The 27,736-nt window shown below is 45.1% G+C and overlaps 1 protein-coding gene across 1 annotated transcript in view; it reads left to right on the forward strand.

Moving 5' to 3' along the window:
- LOC137370788 (NAD(P) transhydrogenase, mitochondrial-like) overlaps positions 1-27,736 on the forward strand; it is a 212,996-nt gene that overhangs the window by 179,272 nt on the left and 5,988 nt on the right. The window contains exons 20-21 of the mRNA XM_068032745.1: positions 1,515-1,633; positions 20,889-21,004. Of these exons, the coding sequence (XP_067888846.1) occupies positions 1,515-1,633; positions 20,889-21,004 (235 nt within the window). The remainder of the gene's footprint in view (positions 1-1,514; positions 1,634-20,888; positions 21,005-27,736) is intronic.

Genomic DNA, 27,736 nt, shown 5'->3' on the forward strand with positions numbered 1-27,736 from the left:
GAGAGACTCTGGAATATGTTGAGCAATTCCCATACCTTGGCATTTACCTCTCTCAAAAGGTCACCTTGACAAGGAGATCCAACACTGGATCAGCTGCGCCAGCTCAACCTTCTACAAACTACAGCACCGAGTGTTTGACAACACAGACGTCCGCAAGTTAGCAAAAGTCCTAGTGTACAAGCAGTTGTCGTCACCACACTCCTGTACTGACCTGGACACTGTATCCATGACACATAAGAGCGCTAGAGAAATTCCATCAGCAATGCCTCTGCCACATCCTCCCTCTTCAATGGGAGGACCATTGAACAAACACTGAGGTTCCGAAGAAGTGTCACTGACCCGAAACGTTAACTCTGCTTCTCTCTCTCCACAGATGCTGCCAAACCTGCTGAGTGTTTCCAACATTTCTTGTTTTTATTTCAGATTTCCAGCATCTGCAGTATTTTGCTTTTATTATACTGGTGTCCTTCTTATTGAGGCCTGTAAGTGGTCTATTAAGGGCCTCTTCCCACCATCGCTGGGATCTTACCAGCGCCCGGGAGTGGGGGGGGGGGGGGGATGGGTGGTTGGTGGAGGGCCTCTGCTACACAGGAAGGTGTAAAATGAGGCGCCCTCCCTGTGAGCTTGGCGGGGCGTCCCTCCTTCGTGGCCAATTTGTGGTCCACAGAGGATCCCCACCGGGAACAACTTTACTCCCCGGGACTGAACGACGACCACCCCCCTACTGCCCTTTGCCGGGACTTTCCAGACTGGCCCCGGAGACCCCACTTCACCTACCTCTTCTCCAGGGTTCCAGCGCTGGGCCCAGGTCTGAGGCCTCTGCAGTAACAGGTTCCCTTCGCCCCCCTACCTTTACGGCCCAGCACATAATCCAGCCTAATATTTCCTCTTTCAGCACTCCAGCTGTGATTAACTAATTTAGCACAAATTGGGGATCAGATTTTTATGGTGTGTTTGGCTTCTTGCTCCTTGCAGATGAGAGAACTCTCCAACTGACTCATTCAGGGTGTTCAACCTTACTTTGGGCAGACAAGACTGGCTAACAGTTATTAACCATTTTGAAATTCAGTACATACGAACATATGAATTAGGAGCAGGAGTAGGCCATTCGAGCCTGCTCCGCCATTCAGCAAGATTATGCAGTACAGCTGTACTGATTAATAAAAAACTGACCAATGGTCTCTGTAAACCCAAATCATAGACTTTTCTCAGCCATGTCAGGAGTCTCTTCATGTTGCAGCGAATGGAAGAAGAAAGGAAATTGATAACTTGGTGCTCCCACTTTGTTACTGCTGTGTAGTTATTATCTTCCTGTTACGTGACAATTTCAGTGATTTAAAGGCTTTCGAAAACCCTAGGAATCAAGGTCAGGTCAGACGTTTATCTAGCAATGTGACACCAGGAGAATTCTTCTGAAAAGTCTAGAGGAAATTTAGTACTTACAAGATTAGTGATACAAGGAAGGGCCACTGCCTGCCTGGATATTTAGTTACATTTGTTTGCCTCTTACCCAGGTTTGGAATCCACCCTGTTGCAGGGCGCATGCCCGGCCAGTTGAATGTACTACTCGCCGAAGCTGGAGTTCCATATGATATTGTACTGGAAATGGATGAAATCAATGCAGACTTTCCAGGTAGGAGTTTAAGGAAAGTTGCTTCCTCAGGGGATAAAAGCATGCACCTTTGTTAACAAATGTGTGTATCTTTATATTTGGAGTTTGTCAACAGGGCTAAATATTATTCAATCATTTTCATTTAGGAGAAACCTAAGGCGGGGAGAGAGAGGGAGGGAAGTGAGGATGGGGTGGAAGAGAGGGGAAGGAGGGAGGGGGAAGGGAGGGAGATGGAAAGGTGAAGTAGAAAGAAAGAGCTGAAGGGAGGGGGTGAGGAAGGGAAGCAGAGTAGAGTAGAGAGAGAGGGAATAGAAAGAGGGAGAGGGAGGGAGGAGAAGGATGAGAAAGAGAGGGAGACGAGTTAGAGACAGATGGGAGGGGGAAGGGGTGGGGGAGGAAGTGAAGGGGAGACAATTTTCCCAGCCCATAGGCGAAAGGCTGGGAGATGGAAGGAAGATAGGAACAGGAGTAGGCCATTCAGCCCCTCGAGCCTGTCCCGCCATTCAATGAGATCATGGCTGATCCGTGGCCTAACTCCATATACCTGCCTTTGGCCCATATCCCTTAATATCTTTGCGAAACAAAAATCTGTCTATCTCAGATTTAAAATTAACAACTGTTCTAGCTTCAACTGCTGTTTGTGAGAGAGAGTTCCAAACCTCTACCACCCTTTGCGTGAAGAAGTGCTTCTTAACATCTCTCCTGAACAGTCTGGCCCTAACTTTTAGACTATGCCCCCTAGTTTTAGAATCTCCAACCAGTGGAAATAGTTTATCTTTATCTAGCCTGTCTTTTCCTGTTAATATCTTGAAGACTTCGATCAGATCACCCCTTAACCTTCTAAATTCTAGCGAAAACGGGCCTAATTTGTGTAATCTCTCCTCGTAACTTAACCCCTATAGTCCAGGTATCATTCTTGTAAACCTACATTGCACTCCCTCCAAGGCCAATATATCCTTCCAAAGGTGTGGTGCCCAGAGCTGCTCACAGTACTCCAAGTGGGGTCTAACCAGGGTTTTGAACAGCTTCAGCATAACCACTGTGTCTTTATACTCCAATCCTCTGGATATAAAGGCGAGCATTCCATTAGCCTTTTTGATTATTTTCTGCACTTGCTCATGGCATTTTAAAGATCTATGGACCTGAACCCCCAAGTCTCTTTGGACATCCACTGTACTTAACCTCTTCCCATTTAGAAAGTACCCTGCTCCAGCCTTTTTTGGTCCAAAATGGATAATCTCACACTTGCCCACATTAAAATCCATCTGTCACAGTTTTACCCACTCACCTAGTCTGTCGATATCTCTTTGCAATTTTATGCTGTCATCTAGACTGTTTACAATGCTGCCTAACTTTGTATCATCAGCAAATTTGGATATATGACTTACTATGCCATCATCCAAATCATTAATGAATAATGTGAATAATTGAGGCCCCAACACAGATCCCTGAGGGATACCACTAGTCACATCCTGCCAATCAGAGTACCAGTCCCATTATCCCCACTCTCTGTCGCCTACCACTCCACCAACTTCCTAACCTTGTCAATAATTTGCCCTCAACTCCATGGGCTTCTACCTTAGTTAACAGTCTCTTATGTGGGACTTTATCAAATGCCTTCTGGAGTCCATATAAATAACATCCATAGACATTTTCCTGTCCACTACCTTAGTCACCTCTTCAAAAAATTCAATGAGATTTGTCAGGCATGACCTTCCCGTCATGAATCCATGCTGGCTGTCCCTGATTAACTGAAATTTTTCTAGGTGTTCAGTCACCCTATCCTTGATTATAGACTCCAGTAACTTGCCCACCACAGATGTCAGGCTAACTGGTCTGTAATTTCCTTGGTTCCCCCTTTCACCCTTCTTAAAAAGTGGAGTGACATGTGCAACTTTCCAATCCAGAGGGACCACTCCTGAATCTAGGGAACTCTGAAAGACTATAGTTAGGGCATCTACAATGTGCTCCCCTATTTCCTTTAACACCCTCGGATGGAAACCGTCAGGTCCTGGGGATTTCTCACTCTTTAGTTCCATTAATTTCCTTGTTACTGATGTTTTACTTACGTTAATTGTATTAAGTCCCTGTCCCCTATCAGCTGTTAATGTTTTCGGGATTTCCGGCAAGTTATCCTCCTTCTCAACTGTAAATACTGAGGCAAAGTAATCGTTCAACATGTCTGCTATTTCCCCATTATCAATGACAGTATCGCCATTTTCAGCTTTTAGTGGGCCTACATTGCTCTTGACCACCTGCTTTCCCTTTATGTAACTATAACATTTCTTCTTATTGATTTTGATGTCCCTTGCAAGTTTCCTTTCATAATCTCTTTAGTAGCTCTTATAAGCTGCTTTGTGACCCTTTGCTGGTCTTTGTATCGATCCCATTCGGCCGGATCTGTGCTGCGTTTTGCATTTTTGTAAGCCCTTTCTTTTTGTTTTCTGCTATCCCTAATCTCTTTAGTTGTCCATGGCTGTTTTTCCTGTGAAGTGGAGCTTTTTCCTCTCAGGGGTATATACTCGCTCTGTATTTCGTTAAATGTTTCTTTCAATATTCGCCACTGTTCTTCAGTCATTTGACCCATTAACAAATCTTCCCAGTTTATCGTAGACAGTCTCTGTCTCATTCCGGTAAAGTCAGCCTTACCCAAGTCTAAAATTCTAGTAGCTGATTCGTGCTTTTCACTTTCAAACGCTACCTTGAATTCGATCATGTTGTGATCATATTTGATAAATGTTCACACACAGTTAGGCTACTAATTAAATTTGGCTCATTACTCATAACTAAATCTAATATTGCCTGTCCCCTTGTTACATCTAGGACATATTGCTGTAGGTGCTGACTCGGTGGGCCGAAGGGCCTGTTTCAGTGCTATATCTCTCTGTGACTCTATGAAACTGTCCCGGACACATTCCAGAAATTCACTACCTTTCTGACAGGTGCTAGTCTACCTCTCCCAATCTTATGTATAAGTTAAAATCCCCCATTAATACTACTCTGCCTTTGTTACACACTTGCCTAATTTGAGCATTTATACAATCTAACACCTTAGAACTGCTACCAGGAGGTCTATACACACAACACCTATTACAGTTTTAGATCCTTTTCTGTTCCTCAGTTCCACCCATAAGGTCTCCACTGGATGCTTTCCCATCATTAAATCCTCCCTCACTAATGAGGTGATATTATTTCAAATCAGTAAGGCTGCTCCACCCCCTCTGTCATTTTCCCTGTTCCTCCTGTAAACTTTATAACCTGGTATATTTAGTTCCCAGTCTCGACCATCCTGCAGCCACGTCTCCGCAATGGCCACCACATCATAATCTTCCATTTGAATTTGCACCTGCAGTTCATCTAGTTTATTCCTTACACTCCGTGCATTTGTATAAAGAACTCTTATTTGGGCTGTACCTCCTAACCTGTCCCTCTGCACTGATGCTTTATTCGCCTGTTTATTATTTCTCTCTTCTGGTTTAACCAGTATACTTCTTGCAGTTTGGTAACAATCAACCTCACCACTAACCTACACTCCTACCTTCTCCTTTAACTTCCTGTTTTTCCATGCAACTGAACCCTCCCCCCACTATTTAATTTAAAGCTCTATCTACAGCCCTAGTTATGCAATTTGCCAGGACTCTGGTCCCAGCATGATTCAGGTGGAGTCCATCCCATCGGAACAGCTCCCTCTTTCCCCAATACTGGTGCCAGTGTCCCACGAATTCAAGCCCATTTCTCCCACACCAATCTTTGAGCCAAGCATTTACCTCTTTAATCTTATTGGCCCTTTGCCAATTTTCTCGTGGCTCTGGTAGTAATCCGGAGATTATTACCTTTTTGGTTCTGCTTTTTAATTTAGCGCCTAGCTGCTCATATTCCCTCGGCAGAACCTCTAACCTCGTTCTACCTATATCGTTGGTATGTACGTGGACCACGACAACTGGATCTTTCCCCTCCCACTCCAAGTTCCTCTGCAGCCCAGATGAGATATCCCGAACCCTGGCACCAGGTAGGCAACAGAGCCTTCGGGGCTCTCGATCCTGGCCACAGAGATCAGTGTCTATGCCCCTAACTATACTATCCCCGATTACGACTACATTTCTCTTTTCTCCCCCCACTTGAATGGCTCCCTGTACCACGTTGCTGTGATCAGTTTGCTGATCTTCCCTACAGTCTCTGCTCTCGTCCACACAGGGAGCAAGGTTCTCGAACCTGTTGGACAAGGACAATGGCTGAGGCTCCTGCAGCACTACCTCCTGGATCCCTCTACCTGCCTCATTCATAGTCACACCCTCCTGTCCCTGACAACTGGCCGAATTCAAGGTAGTTAATCTGAGGGGTGTGACTGCCTCCTGAAACGCAGCATCCAGGTAACTCTCCCCCTCCCTGATGTATCGCAGTGTCCGAAGCTCAGACTGCAGCTCATCACCTCTGAGCCGGAGTTCCTCAAGCAGCCAACACTTGCTGGCAAAATAGCAGGGAAAGGCGTTGGGAGGGGAGCCTGATGTCTTCCTGCCACCATGCCATATTGCCAGATGTGCGAAAGTTGGTGGCTCGGATGCTTGCCAGAAGGTCAATTGAGCCACTTAAGTAGCCAATTAAGGGCCACTTCCCGCCTCTGCGGGCATTTTGCCCGCGTCAGGAGGGCCCACTGCCATGCGGGGAGACTGCCCAGTGAAACTTGGTGGCCTCCAAGCTGTTTCTATTGCGGGGGCCTCTTTTGTGGAGGAGTCCCCCGATGGCAGTGGATAATAAGCATCAATGGATCGATTGCAGAGGGAGCTGAGCAGGTTGGAGAATTGGACCAGTTGTGAGAAATGTCATTTAATGTAGAAAAATGCACAGTCATGAAGCTGGGGAAGGGAAATAAAGTAAATGGGAATATACTACAGAAACAACACAGGAGAGGATTCTGGTCATAAAGTCCAGTCATAAACAGCCATAAACCATCAACACATTACGCAATGGTGAAAAGGGCACATAAGCTTTTAGGATGCATAATGTGAGGGCTCCAGCACAGATCCCAAGATGTGATAATGAGCTTGTACAAATAACTGGCCACTCCCTACCTTGAGTATTGTGTAATGTGCTGTGGACCATACTACAGGGGAGTTGCTAGCTTTGGAGAGAATGCAGAGAAGGGCAACTAATTTAATAAAAGGTCTCAGGCATCTGAGCAATAAGGAAAAGCTAAAGGTGTTTAGGTTACTTACATTGGTAAAAAAGCATCTTTGAGATGACCTTATTGAAGTATTTAGGGCCTCCAAGGGAATAGATAATCTGGACTCCGGAATGATCAATACGGGATGTGGACAGCAAAACATGAAGACTGAGTTAAAATATTCACACAGAAAGTGATAGACATGTTAATAGCCTATTTGAGGAGGCAGTGGGAGTGGAAAATGTTTTAAATGTCAGAGGTGAGCAGGGCTGTTGAAAAGTATCGGAAGTACAGTGGGGTAATATGTCTGTAAATGTTTTAGGACAGGCCCATGAATGAAGATGGTTGTGTCTGATACTGTATAGTCCTGTATCCATTGGAATTAGGACATATGAAGGAGTTATGGGTTACTTTACGTATGTCTAGTAATGCTTCATAGGGAGACATGGTCTCCTTACAGGTTACAAAAGCAAAATAGCTGTAGTACAAAACTTGTACTTAGTCGTACAAAACTTGAATATTGCTGAAAAGGGAGACATGTTGCCGAAGCTTTTCATCTTGCACTCATCAGGACAAATGCAAGAATGCTAAATTTAAATGATCACAACAATTTATACTACAGGATAAAAGGGTGCTGATTGATTGGCAAGTCGATTCCATTTAGCTGAGGTGTTGCCATGGAGGCAGCAATGGGGAACTATAGGCTCCCAAGCTACCAGGTAATTCAAAAAAGGTGCAAGGCTTGAACATATTCCTTTTGTTTGCAGAGAACGGGTCCTTGCGTCTGAATGTATGTCGCTTGTGACAGGCGTAAATGAGCCACGTTATGAGCTCGACTGTTATATTGGTTGTGAGTGTAGCTATTAGTGCACTCAGGATTGTTCAGCAATTGCTGTGCAATCGCAGAATCACATCTAACAGTAGATGTTTTGTTTTAGGTTTTGCAAGCACGAGATGGTTGATTACAGTCAGTACTCTGCCTATTAGGAACAGCTGAAAGCATAGAATTACAACACAGAAGGAGGCTATTCAGTCCATGGTGTCCGTGCTGGCCAAAAAAAACTAGCGGCCCAATCTAATCCCACCTTCCAGCACCTGGTCCATAGCCTTGCAGGTTACAGCACTTCAGGTGCAGGTCCAGTTACCTTTTAAAAGAATTGAGGGTTTCTTCCTCCACCATCATTCATGGCAGTGAATTCCAGACATCCACCAACCTCTGGGTGGAAATGTTTTTCCTCATGTCCCCTCTAATCCTTCTACCAATCACCTTAAATCTGTGCCCCCTGGTAATTGACCTCTCCGCTATGGGAAACAGGTCCTTCCTGTCTACTCTATCTAGTCCCCTCAGCCTCCTCTGTTCCAAGGAAAACAACTCTAGCCTATCCAATCCTTCCTCGTAGCTGCAGCCTTCGAGCCCTGGCAACATTCTTGTAAATCTCCTCTGTACTCTCTCCAGAGCAATTATGTCCTTCCTGTAATGTGGTGACCAGAACTGTATGCAATACTCCAACTGTGGCCCAACCAGCATTTTATACAGTTCCAACTTTACATTCCTGCTTTTGAATTCTATACCTCGGCCAATAAAGGAAAGCATTCCATATGCCTTCTTCACCACTCTATCTACCTGTCCTGCCACCTTTAGGGACCTGTGGACATGCACTCCAAGGTCTCTCACTTCTTCTACCCCTCTCAATATCCTCCCGTTTATTATGTATTCCCTTGCTTTATTTGTCCTCCCCAAGTGCATTACCTCACACTTATCTGGATTGAATTCCATTTGCCACTTTTCCGCCCACTCAACCAAACCATTGATATCTTTCTGGAGTCTATGGCTATCCTCCTCACTATCAACTACACGGCCAATTTTTGTGTCATCAGCAAATTTCCCAATCATGCCTCCACATTTAAGTCCAGATCATTAATATATACCACAAACAGCAAGGGACCCAACACTGAGCCTTGTGGAACACCACTGGAAACCACTTTCCACTCACAAAAACATCCGTCGACTGCTACCCTTTGTTTCCTGGCCCTGAGCCAATTCTGATCCAACGTGCCACATTCCCCTATATACCATGGGCTTTCATTTTACTGACCAGTCTGCCCAAATGGGTCCTTGTCAAATGTCTTATTAAAATCCATATAGACCACATCCACTGCACTACCCTCATCAATCCTTCTTGTTACTTACTCAAAAAACTCAATTAAGTTAGTAATACATGACCTTCCCTTAATAAATCCCAGCTGACTGTCCCTGATTAATCCATTCCTTTCTAAGTGGCAGTTTATCCTGTCCCTCAGATTAGATTCTGACCATTTACCCACTACCAAGGTCAGACTGACCAGCCTATAATTATTTGGCCTATTCCTCGCACCCTTTTTAAACAACGGTACAACGTTCGCAGACCTCCAATCGTCTGGTACCTTTCCTGTATCTAGTGAGGATTTGAAGATGATCCTCAGAGCATCCACTATTTCCTCCCTGGCTTCCTTTAACAACCTGGGATGCAATCCATCTGGCCCTGGCGATTTATCCACTTTCAATGATGTCAGACCCTCTAGTACTTCCTCTCTCATTATGCTTATTGTCTCTAATATTTCACACTCCACCACTTTAACTACAATGTAGACATTAGCCCTCCCCTTTGTGAAGACAGGAACAAAAAACTCATTAAGAACCCTGCCCACATCTTCTGCATCCACACATAAGTTCCCTTGTACATCTCTGATAGGCCCTACATGTTGTTTGATTCGATCAGCCAATTGTTAAGACGTACGGCCAATGCACCTGGCATCGCACCGGCACTGAAATTCATGCACATTGTTTCTCAATTGTGTGGTCGGCAGAACATCTTTTTGGACTGACGGCAGTTTGTCAACTGTGAGGAGGATAATGATAGGCTTCAAGAGGACTTAGACAGGATGGTGGAATGGGGAGGACAATTGGCAGATGAAATTTAATTCAGAGAAATGTGAAGTGATTCATTTTGATAGGAAGAACAAGGAGAGGCAATATAAAAGGGTACAATTCTAAAAGGGGTGCAGGAGCAGAGGGATCTGGGGGTATCTGTGCATAAGTTATTGAAGGTGGAAGGGTAGGTTGAAAAAGCGGTTAATAAGGCATATGGGATCCTGGACTTTATAAATATGGCCATAGAGTACAAAAACAAGGAAGTTGTGATGAACCAGTTGTCATGGAACCATATTTATTTTCCCCTCAGATTAAATCAGTGTGCCTTTAAGACGCTGTTAAAAATAGTGTACCTTTAAGACAGAGAGGGAAGCTTTTGGATTTCTGAGACACAATGTGCCAGCTTCACTTGTTACCTAGGCCACAGCCGGAGAGAGAGGTCACATGGTATAATGTTTTTATTTGACTGTGTGTAAAAACTCGCAAAAACCGGTCTGAACTGGAGAGCAGCGAAACGTGCTACTGAAGGGAAGAGCTATTTCTCAACAGAAATTCTACAAGGAGCTACAGGCCAAGTTAATTGCCTAATGAGAAAAAGCCCTTTTTTGAAGAGACCATTTGTATTGTTGGAGGTAGCAAAATTCCTTTTTCTTTACTTCCAATCAAAGAGTCTTTGCTTCAAGATTGTTGTATTTTCTGGAGATCGCAGTAAAGTTTTGACTGAGAGACTGTCAGTTTTAAAATCCGAGTGGACCCATTACTATACTGCTTGTTGAAATGCCTGCTGCAGCCGAAGGATTTTGAATGCCTATCTACTACGAGACTATTTCATCGAATCTGTGTGGAGACTTTGAGTGGCATTTGATTATTTTCACATTAGAATACCTCACCCATCAGGAACGTAACCCACAAAGACTTACTTATTTATTTATTCTTAAGAAACAGCTGATTTTTAAAAATACCACTTTTAAAACCAGTTAACTGTTAGTTTTGAATGTATGTGTGTGAATGGGGGAGTTCGGTTAAAATAAGTTATAAAGTCTTTAGACATAGGTTTATCTTAAAAGTGTTTGAGAGTTCGTTTTAATAAATAGTTAATTTGTTGTCCAAAGATACCTGGTTTGGTCTGTTTTATTCTGGGGGTTACTTGAGTGTTTAATTTGGCTGTTTTTTCGGTTGGGTGGCAAAACTTTAACAAAATGCTGCGACCTGTGGAGTGAAGGGACTGAATTGACAGTGCGTTGCTCCCGCCTCGGTCGTAACACAGTATAAAACCCTGGTTCAGCCTCAACTGGAGTATTGTGTCCAATTTTGTGCACCACACTTTAGGAAGGATGTGAAGGCATTAGAAAGGATGCAGAAAGGATTTACGAGAATGGTTCCAGGGATGAGGAACTTCAGTTACATGGATAGATTGGAGAAGTTGATGTTGTTTTCTTTGGAGAGGAGAAGATTAAGAGGAGATTTGATAGAGGCATTCAAAATCATGAGGGGTCTGGACAGAGAAGATAGAGAAAAAATAAATAAACTGTTCCCATTGGTGGAAGGATCAAGAACCAGCGGACACTGATTTACAGCGATTGGCAAAAGAAGCAACGGCGGTGTGAGGAAAAATGTTTTTACGCAGCGAGTGGTTAGGATCTAGAATACTCTGCCTGAGAGTGTGATGGAGGCAGTTTCAATCAAGGTCTTCAAAAGAGAATTTGGACAATTATCTGAAATGAAAAAATTTGTAGAGCTACGGGGAAAAGGCGGGGGAGTGGGACTTGGTGAATTGCTCTTCCAGAGTGCTGGCATGAACACGGTAGGCTGAATGGCCCTCTTCTGTGCTCTAACCATTCTATGATTCCAACTCTCTGCTTTCTCTCCTTGCAGGAAAAGAGAGCACACAACCTCAGAGAGAGGCAGAGATGCAGGGTGGGGGGTGGCTGTCCAGTGACAGGCACCTTGTCAGCCACTGGCAATGCAAGCCCGCGGCCCACTGAGAAGGAGGCTGCAGATGTCAACAATGACCTGCTGTGAAAGTCTGAGCCTCCTGAGGCACGGGTGCTCACACATGTTGAGTGAGCTGATCCCCTTCCTGTAGACCTTGTGTTGGGGATCTCGTCTCCTTCTAGCTGGATCTCTGTGTGCGTCACCTCTGCCCTCTGGAGTCATGAGAGGCTGAGGAGAAGGCAGCTGTTGCTGCTGGTGTTACTCCTCCTGCTGCTGGAGTTGTTGGTGTTGCTCTCCTCTTGCTGTTCATCAGAGGTGCAAGGTAGAGCTGCTTAAGCTGCTCTTGTGCTGTGTTGATGACTGACAGCAAGAAAGTGCATCTAAAGGTGAGTGAAGTGCTATACAGGTGAAGTGCCTTCCAAGAAGTTGGCATTCACCTGTCAAGCAGTGAAAGCACTCTCCGAGTAGGAGTGCTGATGGCAACAGGTTCTCAGCTGCTCGTGGCTGCCGCTCTTCAATTACACTGCTTAAAGGTTTCCCAGCCTGTCTGTGTCACTTGAGGCATTCCCCACTGTGCACTCACCTGGTTGACCCTAGTGGGTCACTGACAGCTCGGGAAATAGGTCAGCTGGCTGTTAAAGCCAGAATCCTTGATTAAATGACCCATTAGAATATTTAAATGATTTACTCGACAACTGCATGGGGATTGATCATATGCCTTCAAACCCACCCAGGTGAAACCTGGAAGAGGGCAGGATGATGTCGGGATTTTATGCTCCCCTGCAGGAGCAGGCTGGAGGCGGAGAGGTGGGGGGTAGGATGGTCGTAAAATTGAATGGGAGGCTGGGGATGCTGTTCCTGTTGCCTTCCCACCCCTGCTGCAATTTTATGAGAGGCAGTGGGGGCGAGAAAAGGCCCATCTGCCCAGGCCAATTAAGGCCCGTAAGTGGCCAATTAACAACCACATAAGGGCCTCCTCCTGCCACCGCTGGTATATTAACAGGGGCAGTCAGGCAGCTCAGAATGCCCAGGAGGCTGCTCAGGAAAACCTGGCGGTTTCCTTGCGGACTGTGGGAGGGGGGGCCCCTCCTGATCGGGCACCTTGTGCCTCACGGAGGGCCCCCACAGCCTAACCACTCCCACTGAAATACATTCCCCCAAATGACACCCCCTTACCTCATCGGGGACCAGTCAATTGTCCCCAGTGAGGCCTCACAAACTTATCTGTTTTCTGAGGCCGGCGTCCCTCTTGCTCTTCTCCCTGGTTGCAGTCACAGCAGTAGCCACTGCTCCCGGTGGCGTTGCTGGGACTGAGAGCTGCCGGCCTGCTGATTAGCCCACAACTCTTGGAGGTGGGACTTCTTGACTCAGAAGGGCAGAAGTCCCGCCTGAGGCCAATTAAGGGCCTGGGCCATGTAACATCATAGCGTGGCTCCCAGGCCTGGCGGAGACAGGCTCACCCCCGATTTTTTGACTGTTGGGCGGGGTCTCCCGCTCAACATTAAATTCCAGCCTACGTCACTTTTAGGGGATTTAGCTCCCCGCACGCACCAAACCCACCTCCCCTTGGCTGTAAAGACTCAACCCTATTTGTCTGAAATATTTTAAAAATATGGTAATTTCTTCTAAGAATTATCATGTGGAATTTGAGAATCATGGTACAAGTATAATTCACAGTGTCATGCAGGCCCCCACCTGCCAAGAATGAGGCATATTAATTTTGGCATATGAACATTGATTTTAAACTTGCTGAGAAGAAGAGAAGGCCTATGACAAGGGTTGCCAGACACTTAGCTGAAAAACATTTGCATACTAACAGACAGTGCTTGTGGAGACAAAAGGACCATTCCCTGACACATTCAACCACAATGGATTTTGGTCACCAGACATTGAAGGTAGAAGGAAGAGCATTCCAGAGGCTGCTAAGGTGATACAATCTACAAAAGCCAGGACTGGTTAAACCAGCTGGTCACATGACCAACTGGCTGGTCCAGGGTTTTTTGAACTAGCCACAGAGTTTGAACTCAGAAGAAAGACTGTTTGCTCCTGGAGTGAGAAGACCTCTCCTGTTTGCTCCCATCTCTTTCTCACAAGCCTCTGGACCCACGGAGGACACATGAACTTCAAGAGAGAAAAGTTTCCTACATCGAACAAGGTTTAAGAAGAATACTGGGCCCCAACGAAAAGCAAGACTTCCTACAATCAAGGACTTTACAGCAAGCTCGAAGAACAATGACCAAAACTGTCTCCAGATATTGCCTCAAACTTTTCCACTTTATTTTTTCTGCTGTTTTCTGTCATTATCTGCTTGTGTATATCGCGTATGCATGCAAGCGTGGGCGCGTCGTATATCCGTAGGCGTTAACCGAATTAGAGTTTAAGTTTAATAAAGTTCAACCTTTTTTCTTTAAACCTAGGAAAACCTGTTTGGCTAGTTTCTTTGCCTTATAATTGGAAGTTAGAGAACAAGGATTCACTAAGGGGGAGCTAAAAAAAACCGGTGTGTTTAAAATAAAACCCTGTTACGGTAAGACCAGGTGAAGACTGAACGGGAACCCTAGACCCCTTTCTCACCTGGTCGTAACAATAGTTTTTTAATGTTTGGTGCAGAATGATTCCACAGTCCTGATAGTCCAAAGGCTGTAAGGTGCTGTCTGGTTTAGAGACAGTTAACTTTGACTACAGTGACAGCTGCAGCTTGTGGGTTTCAGCCCCGCAATCATCTTCACACTGCACTAAAACTTTAGTTCTTTTTGGGGGAAAACGGAGCTGTGTGAATTAAATCTTGTGGTTACACAGGCATTTTTATTTGCATATTTCTTGAGCTGAACTTCATTAAAAAAAACATTTTTTATTTTTCTGAGTAATGGAGAGGTCAGATTTTATTAACTTTGTAAAAATTTTATTAGGCTAGTGCAAGGCCAAGAAGGGCCAATATATGATTTTTAAATACATTGAATGAGTACTTGGCTGTGCTTTTCACTTACATCTCTGAATTATGTGTGCATAGTACAGCTAGTTTTTTGGATTGGCGTGTGCAATCATAAATTTAAAACCTTGGAGACACAACCACAATTTTTCTAACTATCTGATCTGTTTACTTATTACATGGATATCTCTGAATGGAAGGAAAAGTCTAGTGATAGGTAGATGCAGTACATGCTGAAGCAGACATTGTGGATTGTGCCAACTGAACACTTTGTCCTGTACATGTGTATATCAATTAATAGCCTTCTGCTGAGTGGGGACAGAAGATGCAAGGCTGGATTGTATCTATTTTAATGCAAGGAGTCTTACTAGTAAGGCAGATGAATTGAGGGCGTTGATTAACACATGGGTATATGGTAGTATTGCTATCACTGAGACATGGTTGAGGGAAGGGCAGGACTGGCAGCTTAATATCCCAGGGTATAGAATCTTCAGACGTGATGGGGAGAGGATAAAAGAGGAGGTGGCATTGCACTATTGATTAAAGAATCAATTACTACAGTAAGGAGGGATGATATCTTAGAAGGTTCCTCTAATGAGTTACTCTAATATGGGTGGAACAAAAACAAAAAGGGGGCAGTCACTTGGCTGGGGGTGTTCTACAGGCCACCAAACAGTCAGGGAAAGATAGAGGAGCAGATATGGAGGCAAATCTCAGAGAGGTGCAAAAATAATAAGGTAATAATAGTAGGGGATTTCAACTTCCCCTATATTAGAGGGGATAGTATTAGTGCAAAAAGCTTAAAGGGGGCAGAATTCTTCAAGTGCATTCAGGAGAGGTTTTTGAGCCAGCACGTAGAGAGTCCTCCAAGGGGAGGGGCAGTACTGGACTTAATCCTAGGGAATGAAGCCAGACAAGTGGTAGAAGTGACATTGGGGGAGCATTTCAGGGATAGTGACCATAACTCTGTAAGATTTAAGGTTGTCGTGGAAAAGGACATAGAAGGACCGGAAATAAAAGTACTGAATTGGGGGAAGGCAGATTTCAATATGATTAAACAGGATCTGGCCAAAGTGGACTGCGAGCAGCTTCTTATAGGAAAGTCTACATCAGACCAGTGGGAGTCATTCAGAAAGGAAATTGTGAGGCTTCAGGTCCAACATGTTCCCGTAAAGGTGAAGAGTAGGACCAACAAGTCCAGGGAACCCTGGATGTCAAGGGATATAGAGGATTGGATAAGGGAAAAAAAGGAGGCTTATGGCAGATGCAGAGCACTAAGAACAGCGGAGGCCCTAGAGGAGTATAGAAAGTGTAGGGGAGTACTTAAAAAAGTATGTAGGAGGGCGAAGAGGGGGCATGAAAAATCACTGGCAGACAAGATAAAGGAAAATCCCAAGGCGTTTTATAAGTATGTTAAGGGCAGGAGGATAACCAGGGAAAAAGTGGAGCCCATTAGGAATCAAAGAGGCAATCTGTGTGTGTGGAGTCGGAGGACATAGGTGAGGTTTTGAATGATTACTTTTCATCTGTGTTCACTATTAAGAGGGACGATGTAGGTGCAGTGATCAGGGAGGGGGATTGTGATATACTTGATCAAATTAGCATTGAAAAGGAAGTATTAGCGGGCTTAAAGGTGAATAAATCCCCAGACCCAGATGAGATGTATCCCAGGCTATGTGAGGCAAGGGAGAAGATAGCAGGGGCTCTGACACAAGTTTTCAAATCCTCTCTGGCCACAGGAGAGGTACCAGAGGACTGGAGGACAGCGAATGTGGTAACATTATTCAAGAAGGGTAGCATGGATAAACCAGGTAATTACAGGCTTGTGAGTCTAACGTCAGTGATAGAGAAATTATTAGAAAAAATTCTGAGGGACAGGATTAATCTCCACTTGGAGAGGCAGGGATTAATTAGGGACAGTCAGCATGGCTTTGTCAGGGGGAGATCGTGTCTAACTAACTTGATTGAATTTTTCGAGGCGGTGACTAGATGTGTAGATGAGGATAAAGCAGTTGATGTAGTCTACATGGACATCAGTAAGGCTTTTGATAAGGTCCCACATGGGAGATTGGTTAAGAAGGTAAGAGTCCATGGGATCCAGGGTAATTTGGCAAATTGGATCCAAAACTGGCTTCGTGGCAGGAGGCAGAGGGTGATGGTCGAGGGTTATTTTTGCGAATGGAGGCCTGTGACCAGTGGTGTACCGCAGGGATCGGTGCTGGGGCTCTTACTGTTTGTAGTGTACATTAATGATTTAGATGTGAATATAGGGGGTATGATCAGTAAGTTCGCACATGACACGAAAATTGGTGGTGTCATAAATAGTGAGGAGGAAAGCCTTAGATTACAGGACGATATAGATGGGCTGGTAAGATGGCGGATTTGTGGCAGATGGAGTTTAATCTTGAGAAGTGTGCGGTGATGTACTTTGGGAGGACTAATAAGGCAATGGAATATACAATGGATGGTAGGACCCTAGGGAGTACAGAGGGTCAGAGGGCTTGGGGTGCTTGTCCATAGATCACTTGAAGGCAGCAGCACAGATAAGGTGGTTAGAAAGGCATACGGGATACTGGCCTTTATTAGCTGAGGCATAGAATATAAGAGCAGGGAAGTTATAATGGAGCTGTATAAAACGCTAGTTAGGCCACAGCGGGAGTACTGTGTACAGCTCTGGTCACCACACTATAGGAAGGATGTGATTGCACTGGAGAGGGTGCAGAGGAGATTCACCAGGATGTTGCCTGGGCTGGAGCATTTCAGTTATGAAGAGAGACTAGATGGGCTGGGGTTGTTTGCCTTGGAGCAGAGAAGGCTGAGGGGGGACCTGATTGAGGTATACAAAATTATGAGGGGCATAGATAGGGTAGATAGGAAGAAACTTTTTCCCTTAGCGGAGGAGTCAATAACCAGGGGGCATAGATTTAAGGTAAGGGGCAGGAGGTTCAGAGGGGAGTTGAGGAAAAATTTTTTTACCCAGAGGGTGGTTGGAATCTGGAACACACTGCCTGAAGAGGTGGTAGAGGCAGGAACCCTCACAACATTTAAGAAGTATTTAGATGAACACTTGAAACGCCATAGCATACAAGGCTACGGGCCAAGTGCTGGAAAATGGGATTAGTTTGGACGGGTGCTTGATAGTCAGCGCAGGCACATTGGGCCGAAGGGCCTGTTTCTGTGCTGTAAAACTCTGTGACTCTATAAGATAAACTGCAAATGTGTTAAATGTGAAATTAAAAATGCTAGAAACACAGTTTAGTCAGCATTTGAAAGGAAAAATATTTGCAGTGTAACCCTCTAATAAAGATGGGTGATGAAAAGCTAAATCTGAAATGTTAAGCTACCTTTCTCTTTGAGATGTTGGTTGACCTATTGTGCATGTAACAGTTTGCCTCAGTGGTAGCACTCTAGCCTGTACTGTACTTTACCCTGTTCATACAGTGGAGGCAGGTAGTATGGAAAAATGTCATAAAGAAGAATTGTGTAAATATTTGAAGAAGTGGCTGAAAGGGAATGGATTTTGCTATCAGTCAGATTCACTGCAATGTTTTTTTTCCCAGTCTGGCACTTCAGTGCCGTACTGAGGGACTGTTCTAATGCTTTCTGTGCAATCTTCAAATGAAATGTTCAACTGAAGCCTGTTGAAGTGGACATAACAACTTCCATAGTACCACAAAAAGAAGAGCAAAAGGTTCTTTGAGTTTCCTGGCCAAATTCCTCCCCAGCCAATATCACAAAACACAAATTAATTGATCGATCATTTAATTTGCTTTTTTGCGAGAACCTTGTTGTATGCAAATAGTGCTGTTATAGTGTATTCCAACAGTGCTGTTAGGAAGAGAGTTACAGGATTTTGACCCAATGTCAATGAAGGAACGGTGATATAGTTCCGTCAGGATGGTGGGTGGTTTGGAGGGGAACTTGCAGGTGGTGGTGTTCCCATGCATCTGCTGCCCTTGTCCTTCTAGGTGGTAGAGGTCGCGGGTTTGGAAGGTGCTGTCTAAGGATCCTTGGTGTGTTGCTGCAGTGTATCTTGTCGATGGACTTCTGCCACTGTGCATCGGTGGTGGAGGGAATGAATGTTGAAGGTGGTGGATGGGGCTGCTTTGTCCTGGATGGTGTCGAGCTTCTTGAGTGTTGTTGGAGCTGCAGCCATCCAGGCAAGTGGAGAGTATTCCATCACACTCCTGACTTGTGCCTTGTAGATTGTGGACAAGCTTTGGGGAGTCAGGAGGTGAGTTGCTCACTGTAGGACGCCTAGCCACTGATCTGCTCTTGTACCCATGGTATTTATATGGCTAATCCAGTTCAGTTTCTGGTCAATGGTAACCCCCTAGGATGTTGATACTGCGGGACTCTGTGTTAGTAATGCCATTGAATGTCAGGGGGAGATGGTTAGTTTCTCTCTTGTTTGAGATGATCATTTTCTGGCACTTGTGTGGTGCAAATGTTACTTGCCAGGTCTTGCTGCATTTCTACACGGACTACTTCAGTATCTCAGGAGTTGCGAATGGTGCTGAACATTGTGCAATCATCAGCAAACATCCCCCCTTCTGACCTCCAAGCGCAGGCTTGGAGGGCCAAAGGGCCTGTTCCTGTGCTGTAATTTTCTTTGTTCTTTGAAGCAAGGTCATTGATGAAGCAGCTGAAGATGGTTAGGCCTTGGACACTACCCTGAGGAACTCCTACAGTGATGTTCTGGAGCTGAGCTGATTCACCTCCAACAACCACAACCATCTTCCTTTGGGCTACGTACAACTCCAACCAGCGGAGAGTTTTCCCCCTGATTCCCATTGACTCCAGTTTTGCTCGGGCTCCTTGATGTCATACTCTGTCAAATGCTGCCTTGATGTCAAAGGCAGTCGCTCTCACCTCACCTCTTGAGTTCAGCTCTTTTGTCCATGTTTGAACCAAGGTTGTAATGAGGTCAATAGCTGAGTGTCCCTGGCGGAATCCAAATTGAGCATCACTGAGCAGATTAATGCTAAGAAAGTGCCACTTGATAGCACTGTCGACGACACCTTCCATCACTTAACTGATGATTGAGAGTAGAGTGATGGGGCGGTAATTGGCAGGGTTGGATTTGCCCCGCTTTTTGTTTGCAGGGGATACCTGGGCAATTTTCCGCATTGCCAGGTAGATTCCAGTGTTGTAGCTCATTTTATTAATAACTCATATAACTCATTGTTTGCTCATATAAAAATAATGATGTCACTCCCAGACTGTCTTAGTGGCCTTGAAGCACTTTGAGAAGTCCTGAAATCTTGATAATATGCTATATAAGTGCATTTCTCTCCATCGCAGCTGTTTCCCTCCCGTCCCCCCTGCCCAAAGTTTCCTATTCCTACCTCCACCACGATCATTTTATACTGTGCTGGTAATATGAGAGTACAGTCACTTGCCATCTGTACAAATCTTCTATAACAATATCTAAATCCATCTTCAGTTTGTGAAGACTCAAAAAGATGATGAGCTGGATGTTACCAAGCCCTCGACGTCGGGCTCCATGGCGGCCGGGGGGGAGGTGGGGTGCAAAAGCTGGGATCAGCCGCAGTCAGCCATGGAGGATGACGCTGGGAGGGCCTGGCCCGATCCACCCAGCGGTGGCGAGGCTCCGTGGTCGCCCCCCTGCTGCTGAGCAATAGGACCTGGATTTCAATATTTATATTAATTACATGCAGAAATTTAAATGAACTTACCTTCAATCTTCCAGGCCTGCCACAATCTTCAGTGTGGTGGAATGCATTCCCGTGCCTTCAATTCCCTATCCGGGAAAAACCGCCGTGACACTGACAGGGAGGGGGAGGACTTAAGATTTTCAGTGCGGGGGTGGGGGGGGGGGGGTCAAATAAACATAATGGGTGTAGGGAATGATGGTAAGGGGGTGAACTTTAAACTTTGTTCAGTCTGGCAGGGGATGGGGAAGGTCAGTTTTCAAAGGTAAGTGTGGGGTGGGGAAGGGCAAATAGTTAATGTAATTGGTATTAGGGGTAGAAAAGGGGTGTTTGAAATTTATTTAATAAATTTTGGGGGAGATGTAACTTTAAAAATTCAAATTGACTGGCTGGGCTGGCTACCCTTTAAAAATGGCGCCAGGGCCAGCACACAGGCAGCTGCGCCATTGCCGGGGACGGACAGCCCGTCACCTCCATGAGATTGGAGGGGCACAGGCAGCCCCGGTGATTTAAATGAGCCGCCGTACATGAGATCATGGCGGCTCTTTGGCATGCCGCCTGCACATGTGGGTCACCTTTTTTCAGCGGGCTCTTAAAACCCATCCCAGTGTAGAAGTTTATTTCTTTTTCTGCTTCTTGGCCTTAAATAATTCCTCCTTTTTTAGGAACTGACCTGGTGCTAGTTATTGGAGCAAATGACACTGTTAACTCAGCAGCTCAAGAAGATCCAAATTCAATCATCGCTGGAATGCCTGTGCTGGAAGTCTGGAAAGCTAAACAAGTGAGTAAAGAAGGCCAGAAGTCAGTGAAAAAGGATCCTCTCTCACTGATATGCTATCTATGTCACTGCCAAGGCTCACATGGGATAATGAGCAAACGGGCAAGGTACTGCAGGGTAGTCATATCTCAGAAAGGAGTTGATGCCTTCAGGTGCTACTGGAAGGGAGAAAATTAGCATAGATGGAGAAATTTGAGGTGCAGCTGACAGCCATGATAAACTTAATCTGTTAATGTTTGAAGGGAAGCCAATAATTTTTGTAGCAGCAAAAATACCCAAAATAAAACCAATGACCTGGGTTGTATGCCAGGTGTCAAAAAACTGCCTTCACATTTGACATTTGATTGACCATTCCGAAACCAATTTGAGGAATACTGTCTTACAAAAATTCCGCAAACCATCTTAAAACCTTTGGCAGATAAATGAAAACATCCTTGCATGGATATGTCTCTCAGATCCAACCAGAATTTCCATGCTGAACCATTGCATGCTGGTGTAAGTACCTTGGTACAACATTCATGTTTCTTTGATGAAATTGCATCATTTTGTTGCTTTTCTTTCAATTCTAGAGAGTCAAGATGAGCTGTAGGCTTGGGTGAAGCAAAGTTAGAGGGCAGGGGTAATTGAAGCAAGGTGTGCAGACATGATTCAATCCCGATTTTAAAAGTCATATATTCGTTTTTTTTATATGATGCCTTGATGTATTGTTTACAGTTAAGTCACAAAGCAGACAGCAAATTGGGAATTGGAAAAGTAGAATTGTTTGGATACAGGGGCTTCTGAGAAGCTGGAGGTGAAAGGGTAGACATAACAACATGGGGCTGAATTTTATGCACCGTTGGAAGGCGGGTTTTCTGGTGGGGGGGCAGGGCCAGAGAATCGTCCGCCATGGAACACGGCGCCATAATGCCGGGTTCTGATTTTCTCGGAGGCGGCGAAGTTCCATGGTGGCACTTCTGCCATGAAGCGGTGGGATTGTAGTTTAAATGTGTTAAATATTGTTTTGCATGCATTAGTATATAATTCACCGGGATCCTATCAGGCATTTGCAATCTTCTGCATGATGTGTGGCACTCATGTGCCTTCACTTTCCTGTCTTTGAAAAGCTGGCGCTACCAAGGTGGGAGACCTTGGTGCCTGCAAAGCTTAGGTAAGTTATGTGTTGTTATCTTCATGAATCTTTTTCAGCATCGGACATTGCCACTAAGCTCAATCTTCAGATGTGAGGTAAGAGGGGAACTCTGCAACTAGGTACTTTGGGGTCGGGGGAACTCTGCAAGTGGCTACTGTGGGGGGAACTCTGCAACCAAGTACTCTGGAGGCGGGGGGGAAGGTGGAGCCCTGCATGTGGGTACTGTGGTCGGGGGAGGGTTGAACTCTGAAATCCAACATCAGGAGATGCTGTAAACAGTGTCGCCAATGCCGCCCCCGTCACATGATTGGGGGGGAACGGCTGCCATCATTATGCTAAGTGGCTGCCCGCTGCGTAATCACGGTGACACGGCCAAAAACATCACAGGCGGGACCGCCACCATTTTGCATACCCGCCGCTGTGATCAGCAGCAGATAACAAAATCCAGCCTATCATCACTGGTGTGTGGGTGCAATTATAGCTTGACAAGTTTACATTGCCATTTCAATGCTGATTGTGGACATTGAAATTTATAATGGAAAAGATTGACATAATCCGTGACAATAAGTAAGCTTTGTAGACAGGAAGTGCATTCAAAATTAAGATTTGCAATATGTATTTCTCACATAAATAGAAGTACAAATTTCTACCATTAGACATTCTATACAGGAATATGTAGGACACACTGAATGTGCATTTTCCACTTGGTTCACACTTTCTGTACAGAGCTAATCAATAATTGAAGGGATGGTAGCATTGTGTTTACGTTACTGGACTAGTAATCCAGAGGCCTGGACTAATGCTCTGGAGGCATGTGTCCAAATCCCACCATAGCAGCTGGGGGAATTTAAATTCAGTTAATTAAATAAATCTGCAATAAAGAGCTAGTATGAGTAATGGTGACCGTGAAACTACCAGATTGTTGTAAAAAGCCATCTGGTTCATTAATGCCCTTCAGGGAACGAAATCTGCCATTACTAGCCAGTCTGGGCTACCTGTGATGCCAGACTCACAGCAATGCAATTGGCATAATTGCCTTCTGAAACGGCCTAGCAAGCTACTTAGTTGTATCAAACCGCTATGAAAAGATCTAATAAGAATAAAACGGGAAGACCTCCTGGCCTTTACCTAGGCACTGGACACAACAAAGGCACACTCTGCCCAGTCAACCCCACAAAAACCCCCCTTACTAACATCTGAGGACTTGTGCCAAGTCTGGAAGAGCTGTCCCACAGACAAGTCAAGCAACAGCGTGACAAAGTCATACTCACCAAATCATACCTTTCAGCCAATGACTCAGACTCCTCCATCACCATCCCTCTCCCAGGACAGACCCACCAGAGGTGGCGGCACAGTGGTATATGGTCGGGGGGTAGTTGCCCTGGGAGTCCTCAACATTGACTCCAAACCCAATGAAGTCTCATGGCATTGGGTCAAATGTGGGCAAGGAAACCTCCTTCTGGCTACCACCTACCACCCTTTCTCAGCTGATGAATTGAACATGACGTGAAAGAAGCATTGAAGGTATCAAGGCCACAGAATGTACTGTAGGTGGGGGACTTCAACATCCATCACCAAGTGTGGCTCGGCAGCACCACTGCTGACAGAGCTGGCCAAGTCCTGGAGGACGTATCTGGCAGACTAAGCAGGTGGCAAGGGAAATCCTACTTGACCTCATCCTCACCAATCTACCTGTTACAAATGCATCTGTTCATGATAGTACTGTTAGGAGTGACCACTGCACAGTCCTTGTAGAGACAAAGTCCCATCTTCACACTGAGGATACTCTCCATCGTGTTGTGTGGCACTAAATGGGATAGATTTCAAACATATCTAGCAACTCAAAACTGAACATCCATGTGGCACTGTGGGTCTTCAGCATTGTATTCAATCACATTCTGTAGCTTCACGGCCCAGCATATTCCTCATTAACCATAGAACCATAGAAAAGTTACGGCACAGAAGGAGGCCATTCAGCCCATCGTGTCTGTGCTGGCTAAAAAGAAAATCAGCCGCCCAATCTAATCCTATCTTCCAGCACCTGGTCCATAGTCTTGCAGGTTACAGGACTTCAGGTGCATATTCAGGTATCTTTCAAAGGGTTTCTGTCTCCACCGCCGATCCGGGCAGTGAATTCCAGACACTCGCCACCCTCTGGGTGAAAAAGTTTTTCCTTGTGTCCCCTCTAATCCTTCTACCAATCACCTTAAATCTGTGCCCCCTGGTAATTGACCTCTCCGCTAGGGGAAACACGTCTTTCCTGTCTACTCTATCTAGGCCCCTCATAATTTTGTACACCTCAATTAAGTCATCATAAATAGAAACGAGAAATGCTGGAAATACTCAGCAGGTCTGGCAGCATTTGTGGAGAGAGAAGCAGAGTTAACGTTTCAGGTAAGTGACCCTTCTTCAGAACCCATCTGAGGAGTTCTAGCTGGAGTCATACCTAGCACAAAGGAAGATGCCTGTGGTTGCTGGAGGCCAATCATCTCAGCTCCAGGACATCACTGCAGGAGTTCCTCAGGGTAGTGTCCGAGGCCCAACCATCTTCCGCTGCTTCATCAATGACCTTCCTTCAATCATAAGGTCAGAAGTGGGGATGTTCGCTGATGATGACACAGTGTTCAGCATCATTCACGACTCCTCAGATACTGAAGCAGTCCGTGCAGAAATGCAGCAAGACCCGGACAGCATTCAGGCTTGGGCTGATAAGTGACAAGTAACATTGGCGGCACACAAATGCCAGGCAATGACCATCTCCAACAAGAGACAATCTCACCACTTGCCCTTGACATTCAACGACATTACCATTGCTGAATCCCCCACCGTAAACATCCTGGGGGACACCATTGAAATTTTACTGGACCAGCCATTTACTGTGGCTGCAAGAACAGGTAGGAGGCTGGGTGTTCTGTAGGAATCACTTGCCTCCTGACTCCCCAAGGTCTTTCCACCATCTACAAGGCAAGTCAGGCGTGTGATGTAATACTCCCCATTGGTGGATGATTGCAGTTCCAACAGTACTCAAAATGCTGAACTCCATCACTGGTGCACCGTGGCAACAGTGTGTACCATCTACAAGATCTACTGCAGCAACTCACCAAGGTTCCGAAAGCATTCCAAACTGGCGACCTCTACCACCTAAAAGGACAAGGCCAGCAGATGCATGAGAACTCGACCACCTGCAAGTTCTCCTCCAAGCCACACACCATCCTGACTCATTGTTGCCGGGTCAAAATTCTGGAACTCCGTACCGAACAGTAGTGTGGGTGTACCTACACCATACAGCCGGCAGTGGTTCAAGAAGGTTCCTCACCCCCATCAGGACAATTAGGGACAGGCAGTAAATGCTGGCCTCGCCAGCAGCATCTACATCCAATGAAGGAATAAACAAAAAGTTTTTTTTTCCTATCAAGGCCTTAAGTTAAATTGAAAAAATGGAACAGAAATAATAAACTTTGCGTGTATATTACCAGGACAGGGGACTGACCTGCAGACTCATTCTTCCAGTTAAAAAGATAAAGAATAAGAGCAGGGCTTTCGGTCGTTCAAGTGTGCTCCACCATTCAGTAAAGTCATGGCTGATCTTCTACCTCACCTATACTTTCCCACACTCTCCCCATATCCCATGATTTTTTGTGTCTAAAAATGTATTGATCTCTGACTTGAATATACTCAGCGATTGAGCAGCCATGGCTGTCTGGGGTGGAGAATTCTAAAGGTCACAACCCTTTGAGTGATGAAATTTCTCCTCATTTGAATCCTAAAGAGCTGACACCTTTTTCTGAGTCATGGAACAGTACAGCACAGTACAGGCTCTTCGGCCCACGATGTTGTGCCGAACCTTTAACCTACTCTAAGATCAAACTAACTACCTACCCTTCATTCTACTATCATCCATGTACCTATCCAAGAGTCGCTTAAATGCCCCTAATGTATCTGCTTCTACTACCACCGCTGGCAGTGCATTCCACGCACCCACCACTCTCTGTGTAAAGAACCTACCTCTGACATCTCCCCGAAACCTTCCTCCAATCACCTTAAAATTATGCCCCCTGGTGATAGCCCTTTCCACCCTGGGAAAAAGTCTCTGGCTATCCACTCTATCTATGCCTTTCATCATCTTGTACCCCTCTATCAAGTCACCTCTCATCCTTCTTCGCTCCAATGAGAAAAGCCCTAGCTCCCTCAATCTTTCTTTGTAGGACATGCCCTCCAGTCCAGGCAGCATCCTGGTAAACCTCCTCTGCACCCTCTCTAAAGCTTCCACATCCTTCCTATAATGAGGCGACCAGAACTGAACACAATATTCCAAGTGTGGTCGAACCAGGGCCTTATAGAGCTGCAGCATAACCTCGCGGCTCTTAAACTCAATTCCCCCTGTTAATGAAAGCCAACACACCATACGCCTTCTTACAACCCTATCAACTTGGGTGGCAACTTTGAGCGATCTATGGACATGGACCCCAAGATCTCTCTGTTCCTCCACACTACCAAGAATCCTGTCTTTAAGCCTGTATTCCGCATTCAAATTCGACCTTCCAAAATGAATCACTTCACACTTTTCCAGGTTGAACTCCATCTGCCACTTCTCAGCCCAGCTCTGTATCCTGTCAATGTCCATCACCCCGAGTTGTAAACTCCCCAGACAGGGGAAACATTCTCTCAGCATCTATCCTGTAAAGCCACTTAAGAATTTTACACATTTCAATAAGATCATCTCACATTCTTCTAAACTCCAGGGAATATAAGCCTAGTCTACTCAATCTCTCCTCATAGGACAATATCCTGATCGCAGGAACCAGTCTAGTGAACCTTCATTGCACTCTGTCTAGGACAAGTATCTCCTTCCTTAGGTAAGGAGACCAAAACTGTACACAGTACTGAAGGTGTGGTCTCACCAAGGCCCTATATAATTGCAGTAAGATTTCTTTACTCTTACATTCCAATCCCTTTGTAAAAAAAGCTAACATACCATTTGATTTCCTAATTGCATGCCGTGCTTGCCTGTTAATTTTCTGTGATTCATGTACAAAGACACCCAGGTTCCTCTGAACACCAATATTACCCAGTCCCTCATTTTTAAAAAAATACTCTGCATTTCTATTTTTTTATATTAAAGTGGATAATTTCACACTTCCCTATATTATGTTCCATCTGCCACATTTTTACCCACTCACTTAGCCTGTCCCTGTCCCTTTGTATCCTCTTTGCATCCTCCTCACTGCATACTTTCCAACCTAGCTTTGTATCTTCAACAAACTTGGATACATTGCACAGTCTCCTCATCTAAGTTATTAAAACAAATTGTAAATAGCTGAGGCTCAAGCACTGATGCTTGTGGTACCCCAATAGTTACAGCCTGCCAAGATGAAAATGACTGTTTATTCATACTCTCTGTTTTCTGTCCATTAACCAATCCTCAATCCATGCCAATATATTACTTTCAATCCCATGGGCACTAATTTTGAGTAATAATCTCTTATGCGGCACCCTATCAAATGCTTTTTGAAAATCCAAATACACCTATATTCAACAATCCAAGACAAACATAATCTGTTTGGCATCATTATAACTTAATTAGTTGGCAAGCCTCCTGAAAT

Source organism: Heterodontus francisci, chromosome 1 (genome assembly GCF_036365525.1).
Source record: "Heterodontus francisci isolate sHetFra1 chromosome 1, sHetFra1.hap1, whole genome shotgun sequence".
In the NCBI taxonomy this organism is placed as follows: Eukaryota; Metazoa; Chordata; class Chondrichthyes; order Heterodontiformes; family Heterodontidae; genus Heterodontus; species Heterodontus francisci.